Here is a 24,104-nt window from a genome sequence, read left to right as displayed (position 1 = left end):
ATAGTTTCCGTGGAATCTTTAGATTCTTCCAGCTCAAGTCTAGGATTTTCAGGACAGGGACCATGTTTTATACTTGCACCAATCCTCTCTAAGATTTGTCAGAAGGATGCCCATCATAAGTGCTTAACGTCTGCATTATCAGGCATAAGTATTTACTGAGTGCCTAGCACATACTGGACACTGTGGTAAGGGGCAGTGACACAGAGATATGAAAGAGTCAATGCTGCTTTTGGTGGCTGCAATTTCTGTGCAAAAACAGGACATGTTTCCCCAGATAAATAATAACAGAGCTAGCATAGTCCAGATAGATGATGAGCAATTTAAATGTTTCAGAGCTACCAGAAGAGAGATTTTCACCACTCTAAGGTCGGGGTCATTTGCAATGTTTCATGAGGAGGTGTAATCTATTCTTTAATTGCTTTTGTTCAATTTGAAGGCTCTGGTTGCCATGGGAATTGACAGAAGTTCACTTACTTCCCTCGAAACATCATATTTTACCCCCCAAAAGAGAAAGCTCTTTGGTAATAAGAAAAGGAAGTCCTTCTTTTTGAGAGAGTCTGGGAAAGGCCAGCCTCCAGGGTCAGATTCTGATGAAGATTCCCAAAAAAAGGTAAGTCTTATCCAGTGCATTAGTGATACCATAGTGCTGTCCCGGGGACAGGTCTAATTGCCAATCACATTGAAATAATTCATTTATTCATTTACTCACTTATTCATTCATCCATTTGCACATACTTTCATGCATCCATGTGTCTTTTCAATTATCCATTTATTTGTAAACATCAATTTAGAGTGTTTACAGTGTGTACTATCTTCTTGGCACTGGGATAGCTACTAGGGATACATGATTTATACTCCACAGAGTGTACGGCTAATGATGAAGACATACTGATAAGAAGGCAGTTACGAGTCAATGTGATGACTGATGTGCTGATCACTGTGGGAGAACAGAGGAGGAACTATGTGTCAGTGTGGGCGCCCTTGGAAGCAAACCCAAAGACATTACAGTGCAAGTAGATTATTTGGGAAGTGATCCTAGGAAGCACTGGGAAAGGAGGGAAGAAACGCTATATGGAATGGAAGGTAACCAGTGAAGATGCATTATCAAGCCAGTTACCACTGAAGCCAGGTAGTTGGAGTTTAATCCTTTTGAAGTAAGGGCATCAGAGTGTGTAATATATATATGTGTGTGTGTGTGTGTGTGTGTGTATATATGTTGGTATATATACCAACTTTCGTCCATCATAGATTAAAGATTGCTGAAGACTGAAGACAATAATTTCCCTCTAATTTCCTACTTGCCGTGCACTAAAGAAGCGGGGATTTGAGTCATCAGAGAAAGTCCTCAAGTAAGGACATATGGGTGGGAAAACCAAGAGCATCCAGAATTCATGGGGCCTGGGGGAAAAGCAGTAGATAAGAAAAGGGTCCCCAGAAGATGCAGGGATGTTGACTGGATGTATCAGTTGAAAGGATGAATTCACCAGCAAAAGGAAAAAGAAAGCATTACCTGCAGAGAGAACAGAATGTGCAAAAGCCTAGAAGCGAAGGCAAGCAGGAGAACATGACCCATTAGAAAATTTGCAAGTGCGTGTGTGTGTGTGCATGCGTGCTCATGTGTGCACATGTGTGATGAGGCTGGGGGAGAGTGGGTGGCACGAGGCTATAGTGATCAGTTGGGGAAACACAAAAGAGTTTACCCTTTGCAAAGAGGGTAAAGAGCATTGAAAGGTTTATATAAGAAAGAGATATGACTGGATTTATGAAATCTTGGATGCATTGAAGACAGGGGATTGGAGGAGGGCAAGACTGGAGGCAACCAGTTAAGAGGTTGTTGCGGTAACCAAATAAGAGGTACCTGTGGCTTAAACCAAGGTTAGGGAAGTGAGGATGAAGAGCAATTAACAGACAACTGTGATCTGCAGAAGATGAAATTTAGCAGTTCAGTTGATGGACAGCGTGGGGATAAGGCCTGGTTTCTGACATGATTAGCTAACTTGATGGAGGGTAATTTATGGAGACAGGAAAGGTACACATTTTGGGAGTGGAAAGATAGCTCGTTCAGTTTTGAATGTGCCAATTTCGAGATGCTTATGGGACCTCCAAGCAGGGATGTTGATTAGGCAGCGTGATGTGCAGAAATGAAGCTGGCAGGGGCGGTTGGGGGGCGGCGGGGAGGGATGGGCCGCAGAAAAAGTTATTCTTATCATTAAGGTGGGGGATGTTCAGACATATTTTAATTGTCCAGAGAAAAGTCAGAAGAGAGGAAGATGCTAAAGATATAGGTAAAGATGGCAAGAGCCACTTTCCTGAGATAGAGGGAGATGCAGTAGGTAGAAGGTGGATATGTATGCCTGATAATGCGGTGGGGAAAAGGAATCGAGGGGCCTTTGCAGAAGTAGGTAGAAGGATCCCATCCACTGCTATGATCAGTTCTCTGCTGTAGTAATAGGGAGAGAGCTCATAGAAAGACTATCTAGATTGACTTATCACAAAAGGATAGTTCCCTCTGGGGCCCTGGTCAGTCAGAACCCTTGGAAAATAAGCCATTAGGAAAACCCAAATTTTCTGGATAACTGGAGGTTTGCATTCTTTAATTCCAGTAACTTTAGAATGGAGGTGGATGTGAGACAGTCAGCTAACCCTTGGGCACAGCTTGAGAGTGTGCTTGAGGTTTGGGATATAGATTTTGTGATATTTAGTGGGATTGTTCTTTTTAGTTACTGATCGTTTTAAAAATCAGTGTAGGCAGTTGTTCACTTCACAACTGGAGCCAGCACTTCACAATCTGGCTCCAGTCCACCTTTCTAAATTTATACTCCACTTCTGCCCCTTTAAACATTGTTTTCAAATTGGATTCTATATTGCTTTCACACCCTGAACCATTGCTTACTAGTTTTTGTAAAATTTTGTTTGCTCTTTGTTGGAAGTGAATAAAACACAGAGAAAGTAAAATCTCTGTAGATAGGACCCTAGAAATGTGCATGCATAGGAAATATGAATGATCAAACCAGATTTCTCTTATCTGTTAAAAATGAAATAAGAAAACTGAATATTTGGCATGCTGTAAAACAAGGTGAGTAGACCTATAGAAAATGTTGAGCACTTTTGTTATATGTAGCATTGGAACAAAGTAGTTAAGTTTTGAGGAGAGGCAGCCCCTGTCTTTAGAAGGTGCGCCATGCCTTCTCTTACAGCCACAGCTCCTAGAGCAAACCAAACGACTGTCCCAGAATCTATCACTGGACCACTTTGACGAGCATAGAGATCCTCTCCAAAGGCAGAGAGCACTGAGTGCTGTCAGCATCCTCACCATCACCATGAAGGGTAAGTTCCACCTTCCAATCCAAGGGAAAGCCTACTTCAATGACGTCCTTCCATTCTTCTTCTTCCCAATCCCCTAGAAGCCCTCTGCAAAGGAGGCTGTTTTGGAACCAACCCACTCTACTGTCCTGCAAAGAGTGACTTTCTTTGCTTCTTTGGAGCAAGTAAACAAAGTGACTCACAAGAAACAGACCTTTCTTGAGGGCCCACTCTAAACTGGCACTTGGATAGTGGTGGAAGCTGGCTAGACTTGGGATGGGACTTCAGACCAAATGCGTAAACAGGGCCTCACAACCAGGCCAGGGAGTCATAAGAGATCCAAGTGACAACAATAGTCAGTCAAAGAACAGAAGACCTTGGAGTCTCCAGGAGGTGGCAGTTGTTATTGAAGTTAGAGTCAGAAACCCCACTTGGGCAATTGAAGACCTGTGTAGATAGGCTGGAACCATCTGATGGACCAGATTAACAGCAGGTAACAGGACCCCACCCCAGAGGTTGGTGTTCAGGAGCAGAATCAAGTCCCTGAAAGGGGAGTGGGTGTCAAATAGGTCCTCTAGCACTTTTAAGCCTACTGCATCATTTCCTTTGCCTTGCATGTGTCCCTGCAGTGGTGCCAGGGAAATCAGTGGTGTCAGGGAAATCAGGGGTGGTCTGAACTCAACTAGTGGATAGAGCCCCTTTTACTGTTTCAGTGCTTACAGATGCCCCTTCCCTTGAGCCCTGGTTGCTCCTTTTGCCTCTGTTATAGCTGACCTTATGGTCTGTCTTGAATGGACATAACTTGGGCCTGTATCTCTCTCTCTCTTGGATTCACAGCCAGCCAATATTGACTTCCACATCTATATATCTAACAGCAAAGCCCAGTTCCTGGATGCTCAGTAAGAGTGTAAATATTTGATGGATTTGACTGTGCCGCATGCTAGTTGTATGTGGAATATTGTCTCTTCTGCACTATGATTGGTGGAAAAACCTTTCTGGCTACACAAATCAAAGTCTTTCACAACTGATCATGTATCAGGAGGCCCTGGGAAAGAGGGAGGAAGGAATGCAGTCAGGCAAAGGGCATCTGGATTGCTTCAGAGCTAACTCCTCAACCTCTCGCTCATTCTCCTCCAGAACAAGAAAAATCACAAGAGCCTTGTCTCCCTTGCGGGGAAAACCTGGCATCCAAATACCTCGTGTGGAACTGCTGCCCCCTGTGGCTGTGCATTAAGAAGGTCCTGAGAACTGTGATGACTGATCCATTTACTGAGCTGGCCATCACCATCTGCATCATCATCAACACTGTCTTCTTGGCCATGGAGCATCACAAGATGGAGGCCAGTTTTGAGAAGATGTTGAATACAGGGAATTTGGTAACATTATGCTTTTTAAAAATAAAAAACAAATTCCAAACTTTAAAGTATAACTCTTCAAAGTCTAAACATTTTGTGAATGACCTAACCTAACCTAGGTTTTTGGTCCCCTTCAGTGGAGTATAGGGAAAAGATGGCTGTTGCGGTTTTACTTTTACCCAGTTCATTTCAGAAATTGTCCATGTGTCCTGAGTTGGCCCTCTGGTATGTTCAGGTATCTCTTTAGTCATTCAGTGGTAAGCCAGATGCAAGCAGACATCCGAAAAGGTCAGCTCTCTGAGATAATCAAGAAAATGTTAACCATATCCAGAGAACCATGGTAATGACTGCTGTGGTCCCAGTGATATTCATGCCATCATTTGTCACAAAATAATGTGACTACCATTACTAGGTGTTATTCTCCCTGGAAAGATGGATCAGGGCCTGGCAGCTGTGGGAGGTTCACTTTTCTGGGAGGGGTTGTTTAGGGGGTGGTCAGGGTGAGGTGGGGTGAATTTCTAGACTTGAGCCTGCTTCAATATGTTTCTCATTGGATAGATCTAGTCTCAGTTAAATTGGGAAAACTAAGGGGAGCAGACTTTTCAAGGACTGTTCACTTCAGTTTATGGTTCTTGTGGAGGGCATTTTTCTCAAAGAAAAGTTAGTCCCTCGAATATCAGAAACAATAAGTAATTGCCCACCAGATGATCTACCCTAATTAGCTGATGGGTTAATGAGCTAAAAACCTTACCAGAATATCTAGCCTTTTCTTCTTAAACTTTTGTTTTATTTTTCTAATTTAAAAAATAATAAATGCTGTTTTATTTTTTTAAAATAAAGAAAAATATAAATAAGGGAAATAGAATAAACTCATGTCCCATGTACCTACTGACAAAGATGATCATTTTTAGCATTGCAGAATATTTCCAAGCAATATGTAAGCATGTGTGTATGTATGTATTTTTATTTAGTTTTTTTCTCCTTTTTTGGTATATTTTTTGTTTGTGATGTCTTTTTACATGTCTTTAAAAAAATTGTTTTACATTGTTAAGAACCCACTGCGGCCAGGCACAGTGGCTCACACCTGTTATCCCAGCACTTTGGGAGGCTGAGGTGGGCGGATCATGAGGTCAGGAGATCAAGACCATCCTGGCTAACATGGTGAAACCCCATCTCTACTAAAAATACAAAAAATTAGCCGGGCGTGGTGGTGGGCACCTGTAGTCCCAACTACTTGGGAGGCTGAGGCAGGAAAATGGTATGAACCCAGGAGGCGGATCTTGCAGTGAGCCGAGATCCTGCCACTGCACTCCAGCCTGGGTGACAGAGCAAGATTCCATCTCAAAAACAAAAAACAAAAAACAAAAAACAACCCACTACACCTATTGAATTATTGAATCAGGAGTTCATTCACAGAGCACTTTTATGCATCAAGTTTATGATGGTGTGGAACTAGAGGCAGGTCCTGTCATCCTCAGCTCCACATCCCTCCACAAGGAGCAGCAATACAGTGGAACTGTAGTATAAAACCAGGGTGGTTCTCCTCACAGGCAGTCTGCACATAACACATAAATTCCTTTCTCCATGCTGCCTTTGGGAATAAATGCCTTGTGGGTGTGAATGGGTTAGACTAGATTCTATGGTGCTTGACAAACCTAACACATAGTTCCTTTTCACAGATCAGGGTCTCCTGGCCATGTATTCAGCTATCCTCTGCTGAGGCATCCCAGAAATAAGCTGAAATTGTTTCAGTTGAAGGCAGAAAGCTGTGTCCACAGGGGTATGGTCAGCAGACTCCACCTTTCAGCACCTCCTGGTGGAATGGAGTTACTGAATAAGTTCTAGAGAATACTCAAAAATCCAGTCATCTCCGTGGACAGGGCTTCCCAATTGCAGAGGTGATTGTTTTCATCTGCTGGTCCAAATTTAGAAAACGAGAAATACCCCCGTCTCAGATTTCCCACTGACTAGACATCCTGAGTGTGGAGGTGAAGCTACATTTTGCAGTTGGAAACTGAGTGATTGACATTCTTCTTCATTTCCTCCAGAGCAGGAGGAGCCACAGGACCACAGGGACATTGTTGTTTTTCAAGTACACAAGCAACAGCTGCACCCTAGCTCCTAAAAACTGGCAGGAAATATGTAGAACCATATACATAGCTTGTGTTTCCATTCCATGTGCCTAGTCCCTGGATATACAATACCAAAATGGCAGCCACACTATGTATTGCTCCCATGGTAGTAGTGGTGGTGAGAAGCCTTGGAGTCCTGAGTTCCAAGGAACATATCAAAACTTCCCTCCTCTGATATATGGGCCAGGATTAAGTCACTCTGTGGAGTTCTGCAGGACTGGACTAGAAAATTAACTCTCTAGGATAGAGATTGCTCTAATCGGAGGGATATACTGAATGCCAAGAAGACATAAAGAAAAATTGGATTGAATTGACAACACTAATGGTCCCAAGGTATCTGGGGATGCTGTAGAGCTTGATGCCTAAAGCCTAAAGAAGATACAAGAAGGAGGAGTGAGTCAAAAGAGGTGGGGATGACTACACAATTATCTAGGACAGGCATCACTGAATGCTTTTAGATACTGGTGGTGACATTGAGCAGGAGTAGATAGCAGTATTTAAAGGGGGAATATGAAAATAAACTTGAATTTTCTTTGTAACTCTTGATTTATTTTTATTTTTCTACCCTGTATTTATCTTTGCTATCCTTTTGTCTTTAACTTGTGCCATTTTATTTTAGGCATTTTAAAAAATAAATAGGAAATCATTGAATCATTTATAAAAACAGATAATCCATTATTTTTAATAATCGAATTTAGTCATTTATAGGTTCCCCCAGAATTGTAGTAGACAGTTTTATAAAAATCTTTGTAAAGACTTTAATCCTTTGAATATTACCTTATTATTTTTATATTCTTGCTTTTTTCATTTCTATTTATTTGTGTTTGTATGTGATAAGACTGTGCTATTTGCTGTGAAGAAATGATTTGGTTTATTTTCTGCAAAGATATGGAAGACAGATTTAGTTTTTAATTGGCTACTACATTCAACATTTTTACAAATTTCTTAAGCCTTATTTATCTGATTATTGAAGACAAAGACAAAACTGTTTTGCCCATGGAAAATACAAAGTTCAGTACTTTTTGTAATTCCTGCCTCTCCTTTTTATTCTTTGATATTTTGTTCTGGAAGTGTGAGCCCTGCATTCTGAATGAGTTTTTAGGATTGTATTCTAAATCACTAATTCTTCTTTCAACCATAACCATAACCAATCTAAGGCTTATCCCATATATTGAGTTGCTCAAAGACAGTTTTTTTGTCCCTGGAAGTGTTTTCTAATTCTATGATCTGTGCCCCTTTTTTGTTTTTATTTTTAATTTTTTTGATCAAGGTGTTGAAATTAGGTGGTCAGGTGAACTCCTCCTGGATTCTAGTTTATGGGGGATAGTTACCCTTAGTTTTCAGGGCTATTGTATACATTCCTTCTCTCCCTATTTTAATTGTTTTAATTGGTATTCTAAAGAGAATTCATAGGAGAAATTGCCTGACACTTTCTGTCACCCTGCCATCTACCAGTAATACCATTTTGCTTTATCTTCAACAGAATGAGGAGTAATATTCATTTTCCATTCTGGTGTCTTTGAGCTTGGTTACATTGCTCTGGGCACCATGGAGAGGGATGGAGAGAGGAGCAAAGTCACAGTGAGGTTCATGCTACAACAGTAAATGTTTCTATTGCATGAACTTTAGGGTATAGTGTAACAATCATTAGAATACTTTTCATTTCTTTGTAACCTCTGTACTTCCCTTGGGCCATTCTTAAAAGTGTGTCTCTGCAGCTTCCTTCTCTCATTCTTCTTTGTCCCACTCTAGGTTTTCACTAGCATTTTTATAGCAGAAATGTGCCTAAAAATCATTGCTCTCGATCCCTACCACTACTTTCGCCGAGGCTGGAACATTTTTGACAGCATTGTTGCTCTTCTGAGTTTTGCAGATGTAATGAACATCTTTCAAAAGAGAAGCTGGCCATTCTTGCGTTCCTTCAGAGTGGTAAGGCACTTTCTTATTTTACTGCATAAACGTAACCGACTAAGTGGAAAAAAAAGCCTTGAGAGAATTCAATGGTTATCTTGGACTAAACTTTAATTTATCTTACTTTAACCCCAGAACCAAAACTGCACTCCTCTTCCTGCACAGATCTTTGATAGCCTTGCAAGTCCCTGGGGGTCTTCGCTTAACTGAACCCTTATACCCTCAGCCCCTTCCTGCCAGAGATGACCCTTTAGGCAACTGGGTACAAAATTGTGTCTCCCAGTGTGGGGACTCTGCTCCTTGCTCTGTGCACAACCCTTCCAACACTCTTTTTTCCCATGGAGCTCTGAGGCAATAAATAAATAAGGGAAAATATTCCTATCTCTCCGGTCATATTGGGCTCACCGAGGGGGGGTGAAGACTGTAGAATGCATGGGAGGAATGCAGGGGAGCTGACGGCAGGTGCTATCTCACAAGTTTCCTTCTCACTGCTGCCAGTGCCACATTCCTGTTCTGTAGTCTTTGCCCTCTATGCAGTTTGGAAGCATTCTGGAAACCTTTACAGAGTGCCTAATATAAACTGACATGAGGGAAGGAACAAAGATGAGGAAATCAGTGTCTTTCAGAAGTTCGCAGCACAGGAGTGATACGAGACTGGGCTACATGCACAGTACAGTGTGACAGAGTCCAGGAAAGGTATAGACAGAGGACTACAGATAAATCCAATCTGAGAGGGGAAACTAGAAAACCTCCAACGTGGGATTTCGTCCCCTTTCAAAGATATTTACCTTTTCTTTTTTAGATAGGATTTCTAAGCCTATAGAGTAAGATACTTAATTCAGTTACCTAAGTGTACATTTTATTTTACTTTATTTTATTTTATTTTATTTTATTTTTTTGAGACGGAGTCTCGCTCTGACTCCCAGGCTGGAGTGCAGTGGCCGGATCTCAGCTCACTGCAAGCTCCGCCTCCCGGGTCCACGCCATTCTCCTGCCTCAGCCTCCCGAGTAGGTGGGACTACAGGCGCCCGCCACCTCGCCCGGCTAGTTTTTTTTTTATTTTTATTTTTTTAGTAGAGACGGGGTTTCACCGTGTTCGCCAGGATGGTCTCGATCTGACCTCGTGATCCGCCCGTCTCGGCCTCCCAAAGTGCTGGGATTACAGGCTTGAGTCACCGCGCCCGGCCATTTTATATTTTTTATACTTGGGATATAGTAAGAGGTTACACTGCTCAAAGTCAAGTGTTATTAAGCTTTTCTACTAATGTTTTATTAGCACTCAGGTAAGCAAAATTGCGTTTGCTTTATCATTGTTTAGGCTTATTACAGCCAGGCTCTAATGCACGGAAGTCTGTGGCATTGTCTCTGTATGAGAATGGAACCACAGTTTCTTCCTGGGATGCTCCTAGCTCCCCTTTGAGCAGACAATGACCGTCCTCTTCAAGCAGAAGCCTTACTGACCTGCAATATTTCCATCCCCAAATAGGGGATGTGCTTAACAAAATTGTACTTTGGAGTAAAACCGTCAGTTTACATCAAAAGTTAATATAAGAAACAACCTATAAAACAAGTTGCTATGTTTTCTTTAATGTTTGCTATAAAGTCTGTGAAGATCTAGGATAAAATTTATCTTTGGAAAAAGTATACAAGTCTTGAATAGCTGGTTGCCTTTTCTCTCCTGACTACAAATGTCATATTACTGTAATCATTCTTATGAGGCTTAGATTCAAACTCGTGGCCTGAATTATATAATGCAGAAGTTAGCAAACTTTCTCTGTAAAGGGCCAGATGGTAAATGTTTTCAGCCTTACAGGCTATGTGGTCTGTGTTGCAACCGTTAAGCTTTGCCATTGTAGCATAAAAGAAGCCATAGACGGCCGGGCGCGGTGGCTCAAGCCTGTAATCCCAGCACTTTGGGAGGCCGAGACGGGCGGATCACGAGGTCAGGAGATTGAGACCATCCTGGCTAACACGGTGAAACCCCGTCTCTACTAAAAAATACAAAAAATTAGCCGGGCGAGGTGGCGGGCGCCTGTAGTCCCAGCTACTTGGGAGGCTGAGGCGGGAGAATGGCGTGAACCCGGGAGGCGGAGCTTGCAGTGAGCCGAGATCGCACCACTGCACTCCAGCCTGGGGCACAGAGCAAGACTGCGTCTCAAAAAAAAAAAAAAAAAAAAAAAAAAAAGAAGCCATAGACTTTCAAAAACCAATGAGCATGGCTATGTTCCAATAAACTTTATGGATACTGAAACTTGAACTTTACATGATTTTAATGCATCCTGAAATATCCTTTTGATTATTGTCATTTTCTTTTTTGAGACAGAGTTTGGCTCTGTCGCCCAGGCTGTAGTGCAGTGGCGTGATCTCAGCTCACTGCAACCTCCACCTCCCAAGCTCAAGCCATCCTCCCTCCTCAGCCTCCCGAGTAGCTGGGACTACAGATGCATGCCACCACGCCTGGCTAATTTTTGTATTTTTTGTAGACATGGTGTTTCACCATGTTGCCCAGGCTGTTCTTGAACTCTCTGGTGCTCAAGTGATCACCCACCTCAACCTCCCAAAGTGATTATAGGTGTGAGCCACTGTGCCTGGCCTGATCATTTTTCAATCATTTAAATGTGGAAAAGTATTCTTATCTCTGAGGTCATACAAAAATAGGCAATGGACTGGATTTGGCTCTCAGACCAGAGTTTGCTGACACTTGGTATATTATATAGAATTCCAAAACATTCATTTTATATAACAATTATGTAGCTCTGTTACCATGCTGATCCCAAAGTTCTTATGATTAAAAAACTGAGACAAAATATTTCTGTGTGTGTGTGTGTGTGTGTGTGTGTGTGTGTGTGTGTATGATGGAGTCTTGCTCAGTCTCCAGACTGGAATGCAACGGTGCAATCTCGGCTCACTGCAACCTCTGACTCCCAGGTTCAAGCGATTCCCCTGCCTCAGCCTCCCGAGTAGCTGGGACTACAGGCATGCACCACCATATCCGGCTATTTTTTTTGTATTTTAGTAGAGACGAGATTTCGCCATGTTGGCCAGGATGGTCTCAATCTCCTGACCTTGCGATCCACCTGCCTTGGCCTCCCAAAGTGCTGGGATTACAGGTGTGAACCACTGTGTCCAGCCAATATTTCCATTTTCAAATAAGAAAGTAGATACAGGTGAGCATTAGATTATGACAGAGAGTTGATGGCTATGTTCAGGATGGATTTAACTTTGAGAAGAGTTTTGGATGTCATAAGTTTGGGTATATGTCATTTGCTTTATAGATGAACAGATGGAATTTGTCCTTAACTGACTTTTCTTCCATTTTTGTTTGTTGTCTTTTTCTACAGCTCAGGGTCTTCAAGTTAGCCAAATCCTGGCCAACTTTGAACACACTAATTAAGATAATCGGCAACTCTGTCGGAGCCCTTGGAAGCCTGACTGTGGTCCTGGTCATTGTGATCTTTATTTTCTCAGTAGTTGGCATGCAGCTTTTTGGCCATAGCTTCAATTCTCAAAAGAGTGCAAAACTCTGTAACCCGACAGGCCCGACAGTCTCATGTTTACGGCACTGGCACATGGGGGATTTCTGGCACTCCTTCCTAGTGGTGTTCCGCATCCTCTGCGGGGAATGGATCGAAAATATGTGGGAATGTATGCAGGAAGCGAATGCATCGTCATCATTGTGTGTTATTGTCTTCATATTGATCACGGTGATAGGAAAACTTGTGGTATGTTTCTTAGATTTTTTTTCAAAAAAATAAAAGACCCTACATGCCTCTCAAATGCATTACTTCATTTGCAAAACTTTACTAGTAAAAATTATTATTCTCAATATAATGCCAAATAAATATTTAAAATATTCATTCAAATTTTGCTTGAAAAAAGTATGATAAGCATGAAAAAAAAACCTATTTGACACATACTACTCATTTGACTGATGCCCCAAAATTTATTTTATTCCCGATGATTCTTCTACGACAATAGTATTCTCTTCCCCAGTGATTGGCTGAAGTAGGAGTTTGTGAGTTTATATGGTCAATAGGATGTAAAGAGATGTCCACTGGAGAAACTTGGGAACAATCTTTTGTTCTTAAGAAATATATGTTTAAAAAAATGATCCTTTTACTTCCTCTGGACTTTTTAATGACTGTGACCCCTGGAAAAGCCAGATCATGAGCTTGGAACTGTGGTGGAATTGCCCACAGGAATTTGGATCTGACATCCAGGACTGCTGTGCAATCCTCTCCTGTTTGCACAAATTGAGAGACGGTGTACTTTGTGCAGTTTCCTTAGGTCCTGTTCCCCTAACTTCAATGAGGTAACGGTGCCTAGCCAGAGGGGTTTGAACCAAACCTGCAAGCATTATGCAACCATGAGAAGAGCCAGCCTAAAACAAAGCCAATACTGAGGCAGGTAGAGTGAAAAGAGAGAACAAACCTGTATTTGTGTCATAATTCGCCCCCTGTTCTATTTTCAAACTTCTTGTTATGCTAGAGGTTTTTGTTATATAAGCTGGCTTGAGTGTGTTACTTGCAGCTGGAAGCATAGATATTTATGAGGAGGCTAATTAAGTGCACTTCATTGCCTTACTGCACAAGATCTTCAGGATCAAGTTGGGGCTATAGTGCAATATAATTAACTCTCTACACATGATAGCTTTATCCTAAGTACCTAATAAATGGTGTACCTAGACAGTAAGTGATACATACAAAAGCTCAGAAGAACAGGGCATCACCAGTGGGAGTGGGAGGAGAGCACTGAGAAAGGATTTGTGGAAGATTACAGAACTTGAAAAGACCACTTACAAGGTAAGGAGAACTTAGACAGATAGAGGAGAGCTTAAGCAAAGATCCAGAGATGGGAATTCTCACAGTGCAGCTGAGGAACTGTGACTAGACCCATTCACACCCACCGGGCACTTCTCTCCAAAGGCTGTCTATTGCTGAGTTGAAGAGAGCCACAAACAAAGGAATTTGAGGAGGTAAAGACGATGAATTAGAGGGTGTGTAATTATGAGCAAAGAACCCAGGAAGAAGCTATTGGGATTACATGAATTTGAAGTGATATGTGGTTCAACAGAAGAGTTGCATATTTGGTCCAACCCCGTTGGCTTGGCCTCAATACATTACTAAGGTTAGGGCAACAGGACCTAAAGAAACTGTAAAGTACATCATCTCACAAATATGCAAATAAGAAAGGACTGTACATTGGGCTTGAATATCAGATTCATCTCCTTGTGGGAAATTCCAGGAAAAATCAAAGCTCACTATCCAGCTGTTCCTCAAGAAACGTACACTCTTAATTTTGCCATATGGTTATCCCATTCTGCTTTACCTTGGTGAGGGTCTACTCATCCATGTTCTTTATATGTAGGGAAAGTGGACTTGGCTATTTGTACCCTCTAATTTCAACTTTTATTCTGTCTTACTGTTTCCATTTCTTTCTCAATCTTTTATTTATTGGATAGATGAACTTTCTTAGGAGACAGTGGGACATAAAACTCTCATTTGATTCTGTTTTTAGTCTTGGGAAAAAGTTGTCCTGGAAACCCACTATATCTTTTCCTTTGCTAAACTTTCCTTTCTTCTTGCTACCCACCCCATTCCCAGGTGCTCAACCTCTTCATTGCCTTACTGCTCAATTCCTTTAGCAATGAGGAAAGAAATGGAAACTTAGAAGGACAGGCCAGGAAAACTAAAGTCCAGTTAGCACTGGATCGATTCCGCCGGGCTTTTTGTTTTGTGAGACACACTCTTGAGCATTTCTGTCACAAGTGGTGCAGGAAGCAAAAGTTACCGAAGCAAAAAGAGGTGACAGGAGGCTGTGCTGCACAAAGCAAAGATATCATTCCCCTGGTCACAGAGATGAAAAGGGGCTCAGAGACCCAGGAGGAGCTTGGTATACTAACCTCTGTACCAAAGACCTTGGGCATCAGGCATGACCGGACTTGGTTGGCGCCACTTGCAGAGGAGGAAGATGATGCTGAATTTTCTGGTGAAGATAATGCACAGCCCATCACACAACCTGAGGCAGAACAACAGGTATGAAGGTTCACACATTCACACATAGACTTAAAGGTCATACAAAGCTGGAGTTACCACAGGGCACTGGTTGCCTGCCCTTTTCTAGGCACTATGCAAGGATAATAAGGGTACAAAATGTGGCTGCCCTTTGATACCCATGTGCACATCTCAGGACAGGTTCTTTATTGTGGTCCTGCAAGTGTGGCACAGATAGGAGGTGTCAGAAGAGTTCAGAGGGGAACAAAATCAGAATGGGCTGGGATGACAGGGGGAGTTCCTTTGGTTGAACTCTACAAGAAATGTAGAATTTGGATTGGCTGAAAAGTGAGGAGAAGGGATTTGGGAAGTAAACTGAATCTCATGTTTTGTTTGTTGGTTGGTTTGTCTTTTTTTAAAAAAAAGGCAGTGCTGGGAACAACCTCAGTTTCTGCAGAGACCAATCTTGTGGGTGAGGAGTGGTGGGAGATGGGGGCTGTCAGGGAGTGTGAGGGCAATGGATACTGTATGAGTCTGTTCAGGCTGCTATAACAAAATATCATAGACTGGGTAACTTCTAAGCAACAGAAATTTATTTCTTGCAGCTCTGAAGCCTGGGAAGTTTCAGATCAAGGCAGCAATAGATTTGATGTCTGGGGAGGGCCCATTTACTGACTCATAGACAGCACCTTCTCGCTGTGCTCATATAATGGAGGAGTGAACAACTTCCCCTGGGCCTATTTTATGAGCACATTAATAGAAGTCCACACATCTTAATGCTATCATCTTGGGGGTTAGGATTTCAGTATACGAAAATTGTGAGGAGTGGGCAGAAACATTCCAACCTTAAAAAATACATAAAATAAACAAGGGACTTGTTTTGGATGCAGCAGGGGCTGTGTACTTGTTTCCTACCATGGTTGTGACATACTGCATTCCCACCAGCAACCTATGGGCATTCCATTGGCTCTGCATCCTGGCCAGTGTTTTTGTTGTCAGCCTTTTAAATTTTAACCATTCTAGTGGTTTTGTAGTGGTATCTAACTGTGGTTTTAATTCTAATTTCACCAACAAATAATGATATTGTATTGCTTTTTATTTACATTTTGGTCATTTGTATACTTCATTGGTGAAGTGTCTATTGCCCATTTTTATTAAGGGATTTGTCTTCCCATTATAGAATTGTAAGGCAACTTTCCCCACCCTTTTTGGCACCAGGGACCAATTTCATAGAAGACAATTTTTCCATGGATCAGGGTGGAGGGAGAATGGTTTTGGGACGATTCAAGTGCATTACATTTATTGTGCACTTTATTTCTATTATTATTACATTGTAATATACAATGAAATAATTATACAACTCACCATAATGTAGAATCCGTGGGAGCTTGTTTTCCAGCAATTAGATAGTCCCATCTGGGGGTGATGGCAGACAGTGACAGATCATCAGCCATTAGATTCTCATATGGAGCATGCAACCTAGATCCCTTCCATGTGTAGTTCACAGTAGGGTTCATGCTCCTATAAGAATCTAATGCCACCACTGATCTGATGGGAGGCGAAGGTCAGGCAGTAATGTGAGCGATGGGGAGTGGCTGTAAATACAGATGAAGCTTTGCTCACAGCCCAAGACAAGTACTGGTCTCTGGCCTAGGGGTTGGGGACCCCTGTTGTAAAGAATAATTGTGTATTCTGAACACAAGTCCTTTTTCTGACATGTATATTTCACATATTTCCTACCAGTCTGTGGCTTGCATTTATTTTCTTAAGGGTATTTTTCAATGAGTATAAAGTTTTAATTTTGATAATATATGATTTAACAAAATTTCTCCTATGGTTCATGTGTTTTGTTTTCATTCTAAGAAATCTTTGCATAACCTAAACTCACAGAGGTTTTCTCGCATGTTTTCTTTTAGAGTTTTATAGGTTTAACTCTCAGGTTCAAGTCCATGATCCATTTCAATTTAATGTTTGTGTATGGTGTGAGTTGAGGTATTGTTTTTCCTCAACTCACACCATACACAAACATTAAATTGAATTTTAGCCATATATTGAAAAGACTTATATTTAGTCTTTTGTATCCAGTGATTTCAGCCATATATTGAAAAGACTACTCTTTCTCCATTGAATTAACTTGGTATCTTTGTAAAAAAAAAAAAAAAGCAATTGACCATATATGCATAGGTCTATTTCTGAAATATTACTTCTGTTTCATTGATTTATATATGTGTCTTTATATGAATACCACACTGTCTTGATTGCTGTAGATTTATATTAGATTTTGAAAGCAAGGTGTGTAACTTTGTTCTTTATTAAATTTGTTTTGTGTAGGTTCTTTGCATTTTTGTATGCATTTTAGAATCAACTTATCAAATTTTCACAAAAAAATTGCTGGAATTTTGTTTGGGACTGCATTGAATATATGGATCATTTTGTAGATAATTGGCATCTTACCAAAAATGAGTGTCCTGATTCATGAACATGTCTACCTCTCTACTTATTTAGATGTTCTTTAATTTCTCTTAGCAATGTTTTATGATTTTCATTGTACAAGTCTTGACATATTTTGTTAAATTTGTACTGAAGTAGTTAATGTTTTTCATACTATTGTAAATGTAATTTTAAGATATTTTAATTTCCATATGTTTATAGCTAGTATAATGAAATTGTCTTTTGTCTATTGACCTTGTATCTTCAAACCTTGGAAAACTGACTTATTAATTCTAAATCATTTTGTGTAAATTGAGTAGAATTTTCTGTTTATACAGTTTTTTTTTTTACCTGAAGAGAAAAACCGTTTTACTTCTTCTTTAAAAAAAATCTATATATTTTTTCTTCCTTTATTATACTGGCTAGGATCTATAGTATAATCTTTAACAGGATTGGTGAGACAGGATATATTGCCTAGCTCTTAATCTTAGATAGAAAGCATAATCTTTCACTATTAAACAAGATTTTAGTTGAGGAAGTTCCTTTTATTCCTAGTTGTTGAGAGTTTTATTTTTAATTACAAAAATATGTTGAATTTCTGAAATGCATTTTTTGCATGTATTAAGATGATCATTGTGTTTTTTTCTTATTTATTTTGAATGTTAAATCACCTATGCATTCCTTAGATTATCCCTACTTGGTTACAGCATATTATCCTTTATATGTATCTAGATTCAATTTGCTAATATTTTGTTAAGCATTTTGCAGGCAGAGTTTCTCCTTTGTAATGTGTTTGGCTTTACAAAAATTAACATGGGCCTCATTAAATGAGTTGAGAAGTCTTCCTTCTTTTCTATTTCTGAGACACTGTGTGTATAACTGGTATTATTTCTTCTATTAATGTTTGATAGAATTTACCAAATATTCATTAAAGTGGGCATAAGTTGTCTTTTTTGGAATTTTTAAATTATGAATTCAATTTCTTTAATAAATATAGGACTATTCCAGCTTTCTACTTTTTTTGTTCCAATTTGGTTAATATGTATGTTTTAAAAATTAGATAAAGGAATTTATGGGTATAAAGTTGTTTATAGTATTTTCTTATTCTTTTAGTGTTTGTAGAATTTTTATAGTGTCTGTAGATTTCTAGTAGTGTCTGTAGTGATGTTTTTCCTCATGCATATTGATAATTTTTATCTTCCTTTCTATTCAATATAGTTAGAAGTTTATCAACTTCATTGATATTTTCAAAGAATCAGCTTTTGGTTTTATTTTTCCTTATTGTTTTTACATGTTTTTATTTTATAGATAGATTCTCTTTTTCTTATTTTTTTCTTCCTTTTGCTTAGTATGGGTTTAATTTGCTCTTCTTTGTCTGGATTATTAGAGTGTACACTTAAACTAGGGTCTGGCAAACTACAACCTATGGGCCATTTCTGGCTCACCCCTTGTTTTCTTTTTTAAATAAAGATTTATTGACTCACAGCCACGCTAAATTGTTTACCTATTATCTCTGCTGCTTTAATGCCACAACAACAGAGTTAAATAGTCACAACAGAGACTTCATGGCCTGCAAAACCTAAGATATTTGCTAGTGGGCTCTTTAAGGGTAAAGTTTTTCAACCCCTGGCTTAGATTATTGATTTAAGTCTTTTTTTCTTTATTATTGCAAACATTTAAAACTACAAATTTCTCTTTAAACACTGCTTTAGCTGCATTCTACTAATTTTGCGACGCTGTATTTTCCTCTTAACTTGTTTAAAAATATATTCTAATTTCTCTTGTGATTTCTGCTTTTGCTCATCAATTATTTATGAGTGTTGTTCAATTTTCAAATAATTAAAGATTCTCCTGATATACTTGTTATTCATTAAAGTTTTATTTTTTTTGTGGCCAAATAATGTATTTTATATGCTTTAAACCTTTTAAAATTTCTTGAGATATGTTTTATGATTTTTTTGTTTTTTATGTTCCAGCATATAGTCTGACTTGGTGAATGTTCAATATGCAATTGAAAGGAGTATGCACTTTAAAAGAATGATTGGGTGAAGTGCTGTATTTGTGTCAATTAGATCAAGTTGGTTGTTAGTGTTGTTCAAGTCTTCTATGTCCTTATTGATTTCCTCTTACCTTCAAATATTAGGACACCAGTGTTGCAATTTTTAACTGTAGTTGTGAATTTGTTTGTTTCTAATTTTAGTTTCATTAAGTTTTTTACTTCATGTATTTTGAAGCTCTGTTATAAGGAGAACACATACCTAGGATTGTTAGGTATTTCCTTTATCCTTATTAAATGTTCCTTTTCATCTCTGATAACATTCTTTATTCTGGAGCCTACTTTGTCTGATATTAATATATCCACTCCAACTTTCTTATGTTTAGTATTTGTATGGTATCGTTTTTCTTCTTTTATTTTAATCTATGGGTGTTTTTATATTTAAAATGCATTTTGTATACACATCATATTGTTAAATCTTGCTTTTCTCTTGCAGGTAATCTTTTTATTTTAGAATAATTTTAGGTTTACATGAATATTGTATAGTAGAGAGAGTTCCCGTATACTCCACATCCAGTTTCCCTCTCATTAACATTTTACATTGGTATGGTACATTTTTTACAATTAATGAACCAAGATGAATAATTGTTAACTAAAGTCCCTAGTTGATTTATATTTCCTTAGTTTGTATCTAGCACACAGTTTTCCTACCCCAGGAGTCTACTCAGGATACCACATTACATTTAGTTGTCGTATCTTCTTAGGCTTCCTCAGTTTTTCAGACATTCCCTGTTTGTGATGACTTTGATATTTTAAAGTGACATTGGTCAGGTGTGTTGTAGAATGTACCCCAATTTGGATTTGCTCTAATTTTTCTCATAGATTGAGATTACAGGTTGTAGGGAGAAATACCACAGAGACAAAATGCTCTTCTCATCATATCATATCAAAAGTGCATGCTATTACTATTTATATTAACCTTGATCACTTGGCTGAGGTAGTGTTTGTCAGTCTCATCCTCTGTAAACTTACTCTTCTTTACCCCTTTTTCCTCACCATACTCTTTGAAAAGTAGTCACTATGTTTAGCACACACGTAATGAATGAAGAGAAATTTTATTTTCTTATCCAGTCTGATAATTGCTGCCTTTTAATTTGAATGCCTGGGTCATTTACATTTAATGTAATTCTTGATACATTTGAATTTAACTATTATTTGTTCCCTTACCTCACTTTTCCCTGCCTTATTTTGGATTGAGTATTTTTTCAGTATACTATTTAATCTCCCTTACTGGTTTATTCTGTAGAAACAGATACCAAAGTGTGGAGTTTCTCCACACCAAGCAACACTCCAACACTCTGGACACTAACTGAATGTACAACAGTTCAACTCAATTCTTGTTTTGTTCTGGATCTTGGAGAAGAAGCATTCAGTCTGTAACCATTTAAATGTAGTGTTGAATATGCCCTTTAGCAAGTTACAGAAATTCCACTCCATTTGTAGTTTGCTGAGTGTTTTTATTACAGTGTTTTCTTTTGTCAAGTGCTTTCTCTAGATGTATTTAGATGATAATGCTTTTGTCCTTATTTCTATTCACTTTTCAGATGTTAAATCAACTTTTTATTCCCAGAATAAATCCCGCTTGGTCATGGCATATAATCATTTTTATATATTGTTGGGAATTCAGTTTGCTAGTGTTTTGTTAAGAATTTTTTCTTCTATATTTATAAGAGATATTAGTTTATAGTTTATTTTTCTTGTGATGTCATTGTCTAGTATTTATATCAGGGTAATACTGGCCTCAAATATTGCCCAAATGAGTTAAGTGTTCCTTCTTCTATCTTTTTCAAGTCTTAGTGAAAATTTGGTATTAATTTTTCTTTAAATGTTTAGTAGAATTGACCAGTAAGGCATTTGGGTCTGGGCTTTTCTTTGTGGGAATTTTGGTTTTCAAATATAACATTTTTTAGAGCAGTTAAAAATGAGCAGAAGGTACAGAAATTTCCTACATACACCTTCACCCTACATATGAATAGCATCCCCCATTATCAACATTTCCCCCCAGAGTGGTACATTTGTCATAATTGACAAACCTACTTTGACATGTAATTATCACCCAAAGTCCATAATTTACATCAGGGTTTAGTTTTGGTATTGTACAGTGTGTAGTTTTAGACAAACATATAATAAATATATCCACCATTATAGTATTATACAGAGTGGTTTTACTGCTCCAGAAATCCTCTGTGCTCCTCCTATTTATCTCTTCAACTCCCAACCTCTGGCAAACGCTGTCCTTTTTATTGTCTCCATAGTTTTGTCTTTTCCAGAACATGATATTATTGGAATCATATAGTATATAGTCTTTTCAGATTGGCTTTGTTCACTTAGGATTATGCATTTATGTTTCCCCTGTGTCTGTGCATTGCTTGATAATTCATTTCTTTTTGTTGCCCTTGTACTTTTTCCTATTTTTGTTTTCCACTTCTTTTCTGCATTTTGTGGTTTAAATCAAACATTTCATATGGTTCCATTTTCTCTTCTTTCTCAGTATATCAGTTTTACTTTTTCTTTTTACTTTTTTTAGTGGTTGTCCTAGAATTTTCAATATATATTTTCAACTGATCCAAGTCCACTTACAAATAACATTACTTCATGGGTAGTGTGCATAGCTTATAATAATAAAATAATCCCAGTTCCTCCCTTACATTCTTTGTATAATTGCAGTCATTTATTTTATTTATTCATTAGTAAAATAACATATTTGAAATATATATTTAAATACATTGTTGTTATTATTATTTTGAACAAAGTGTTCTCTGTTAGATAAATTAAGAATAAGAAAAATAAATGTGTTTGTCGGGTGCAGTGGCTCACGCCTATAATCCCAGCACTCTGGGAGGCCAAGGCAGGTGAATCACCTGAGGTCAGGAGTTTGAGACCAGCCTGGCCAACATTGTGAAACCCCGTCTCTACTAAAAATACAAAAACTAGTCAGGCATGGTGGCAGGTGCCTGTAATCCCAACTACTCAGGAGGCTGAGGCATAAGAATCTCTTGAACCCAGGAGGTGGAGGTTGCAGTGAGCTGAGATTGCTCCATTGCACTCCAGCCTGGGTGACAAGAGTAAAACTCCATCTCAAAAAAAAATGTGTTTTTATTTTGCTTCACTTATTATTTAGTCCTTATCTTTCTTTCTTTATGTAGATCTGAGTTTCTGACCTATATCATTTTCCTTACCTCTGAACAACTTCATTTAACATTTCTTACAAGATAGGTAAGGCAACAAATTTCCTCAACTTGTTTGTCTGAGGAAGTATTTATCCTTTACTTTTAAAGAATAATGTCACAGGGTACAGAGTTCTAGGTTGGTGGATTTTTTCTCTCAGTTCTTTAAATATTTAACTCTCTTGCTTCACTCTTCTTGCTTGCATGATTTCTGACAAGTCAGACATAATTTTTACCTTAGCTCCTGTGTAGGTAAAGTGTTTTCTTCCTCTATCTTCTTTCAGGATTTTTTATCTTTGATTTTCTGTAGTTTAAATATGATATGTCTGTCTAAGTGTAGTTTTTTGGATCTTTATCTTGCTTAGTCTCTCAGCTTCCTGGATGTGCAGTTTGGTTCTGATATTAAATAGAGGGAAACTCTTGGTCATTATTGTTTCAAATAATTCTTCGATTTCTTTCTTTCTTCTCCTTCTGGTATTGCCATTACATGTATCTTATACCTTTTGTAGTTGTCCCACAGTTCTTGAATATCTTGTTCTGGTTTTTAGAAATCTTTTTCTGTTTACTGAAAAGTTTCTGTTTACTGAAAAGTTTTTGATATTTTCATTGAGATATCCTCAAGCTCAGAGATTCTTTCCTTCAGCATGTCCAATATACTGATAAACCCATCAAAGGCATTCTTTATTTCTGTTAAATGTTTTTTATCTCTAGCATTTCTTTTTGGTTTTAGAATTTCCATTTCTCTGTTTACATTGTTAATCTGTTCTTGCATACTGTCTGCCTTATCCATTAGGGTCCTTAGCAGATTAATCATAGTTGTTTTAAATTCCCTGTCTGATAATTCTAACATCCCTGTTATATCCGAGTTTGGTTCTGATGCTTGCTCTGGCTCTTCAAACTGTGGTTTTTTTGTTTTTTGTTTTGTTTTTGTTTTGTCTTTTGGTATACTTTTAAATTATAGCCAGACAGGATACACAGAATGAAAGAAACTGCTATGAACAGACCTTCAGTAATGTGCTGAAAAGGAATGGGGGAAGGGGAAGTGTTCTATAGTCCTATGATTAGGTCTCAGTCTCTTGGTGAGCCTGTGCCTCTGGGCTGTGAACTTTGTAAATGCTTCTTAGTCTCCCTTAGGTGGGATAGGATGACTAGAGTGGGCTCGATAGGTACTTCTCTTCTTTCACAGGGATGGCTAGAACCAGCTGGAGTTGGGTATTTCCCTTCTCCTAAATCAGTCAGTCTATGATAAACCCCAGCAGGTTAGGCTCTAGTTAAATCATTTCTCTTGAAGGCAGAACTTGTTGGAAAGAATGTAATCCTGTACCAAACATTAAAATGGTTCCTTTTTCAGTCCCCCTTCAAGCCAGAAGCTTGAAGGGATGTTTCTCTGGTATTCTCAGTGAGAACCTGGGAGAGCTCCAAGAGGTAAACCTCACAAAAGTGTGGTGGCCTCCCTCATGACTGGGTACCCTTGGAGGTTTTTTTTTTTTTTTTTTAATCTCTTAGACATACTGAGCCTTTAGCAATTTGTCAGTTACAGTTCAGGTTTTCTTTACCCGGCACTGGTTCCCATTAAGGTTTTGGCTCCGTAAGTTGTGATTCTCTGTATTTGCCTGCATCTCCAGTTTTAGAGGCAGTGTTAGCTCCGTAACTTCACTTCTCTTACATATCTAGGAAGAGTTGTTGATTTTTCCATTGTTCATCTTTTTATTTGTTGTTAGGATAGAGTGGTGACTTTCAAGGTTCTTACTTGATGA

At 38.8% G+C, this 24,104-nt stretch overlaps 1 protein-coding gene across 1 annotated transcript in view; it reads left to right on the top strand.

Moving 5' to 3' along the window:
- Window positions 1–24,104, top strand: part of SCN11A (sodium voltage-gated channel alpha subunit 11) — a 108,415-nt gene that overhangs the window by 35,651 nt on the left and 48,660 nt on the right. The window contains exons 10-15 of the mRNA XM_065540367.1: window positions 437–610; window positions 3,198–3,327; window positions 4,441–4,679; window positions 8,543–8,719; window positions 12,043–12,423; window positions 14,305–14,736. Of these exons, the coding sequence (XP_065396439.1) occupies window positions 437–610; window positions 3,198–3,327; window positions 4,441–4,679; window positions 8,543–8,719; window positions 12,043–12,423; window positions 14,305–14,736 (1,533 nt within the window). The remainder of the gene's footprint in view (window positions 1–436; window positions 611–3,197; window positions 3,328–4,440; window positions 4,680–8,542; window positions 8,720–12,042; window positions 12,424–14,304; window positions 14,737–24,104) is intronic.

This window comes from Macaca fascicularis, chromosome 2 (assembly GCF_037993035.2).
Source record: "Macaca fascicularis isolate 582-1 chromosome 2, T2T-MFA8v1.1".
In the NCBI taxonomy this organism is placed as follows: domain Eukaryota; kingdom Metazoa; phylum Chordata; class Mammalia; order Primates; family Cercopithecidae; genus Macaca; species Macaca fascicularis.
Note: the sequence above shows the minus strand (reverse complement) of the source record. Positions and strands in the feature narration are given on the sequence as shown.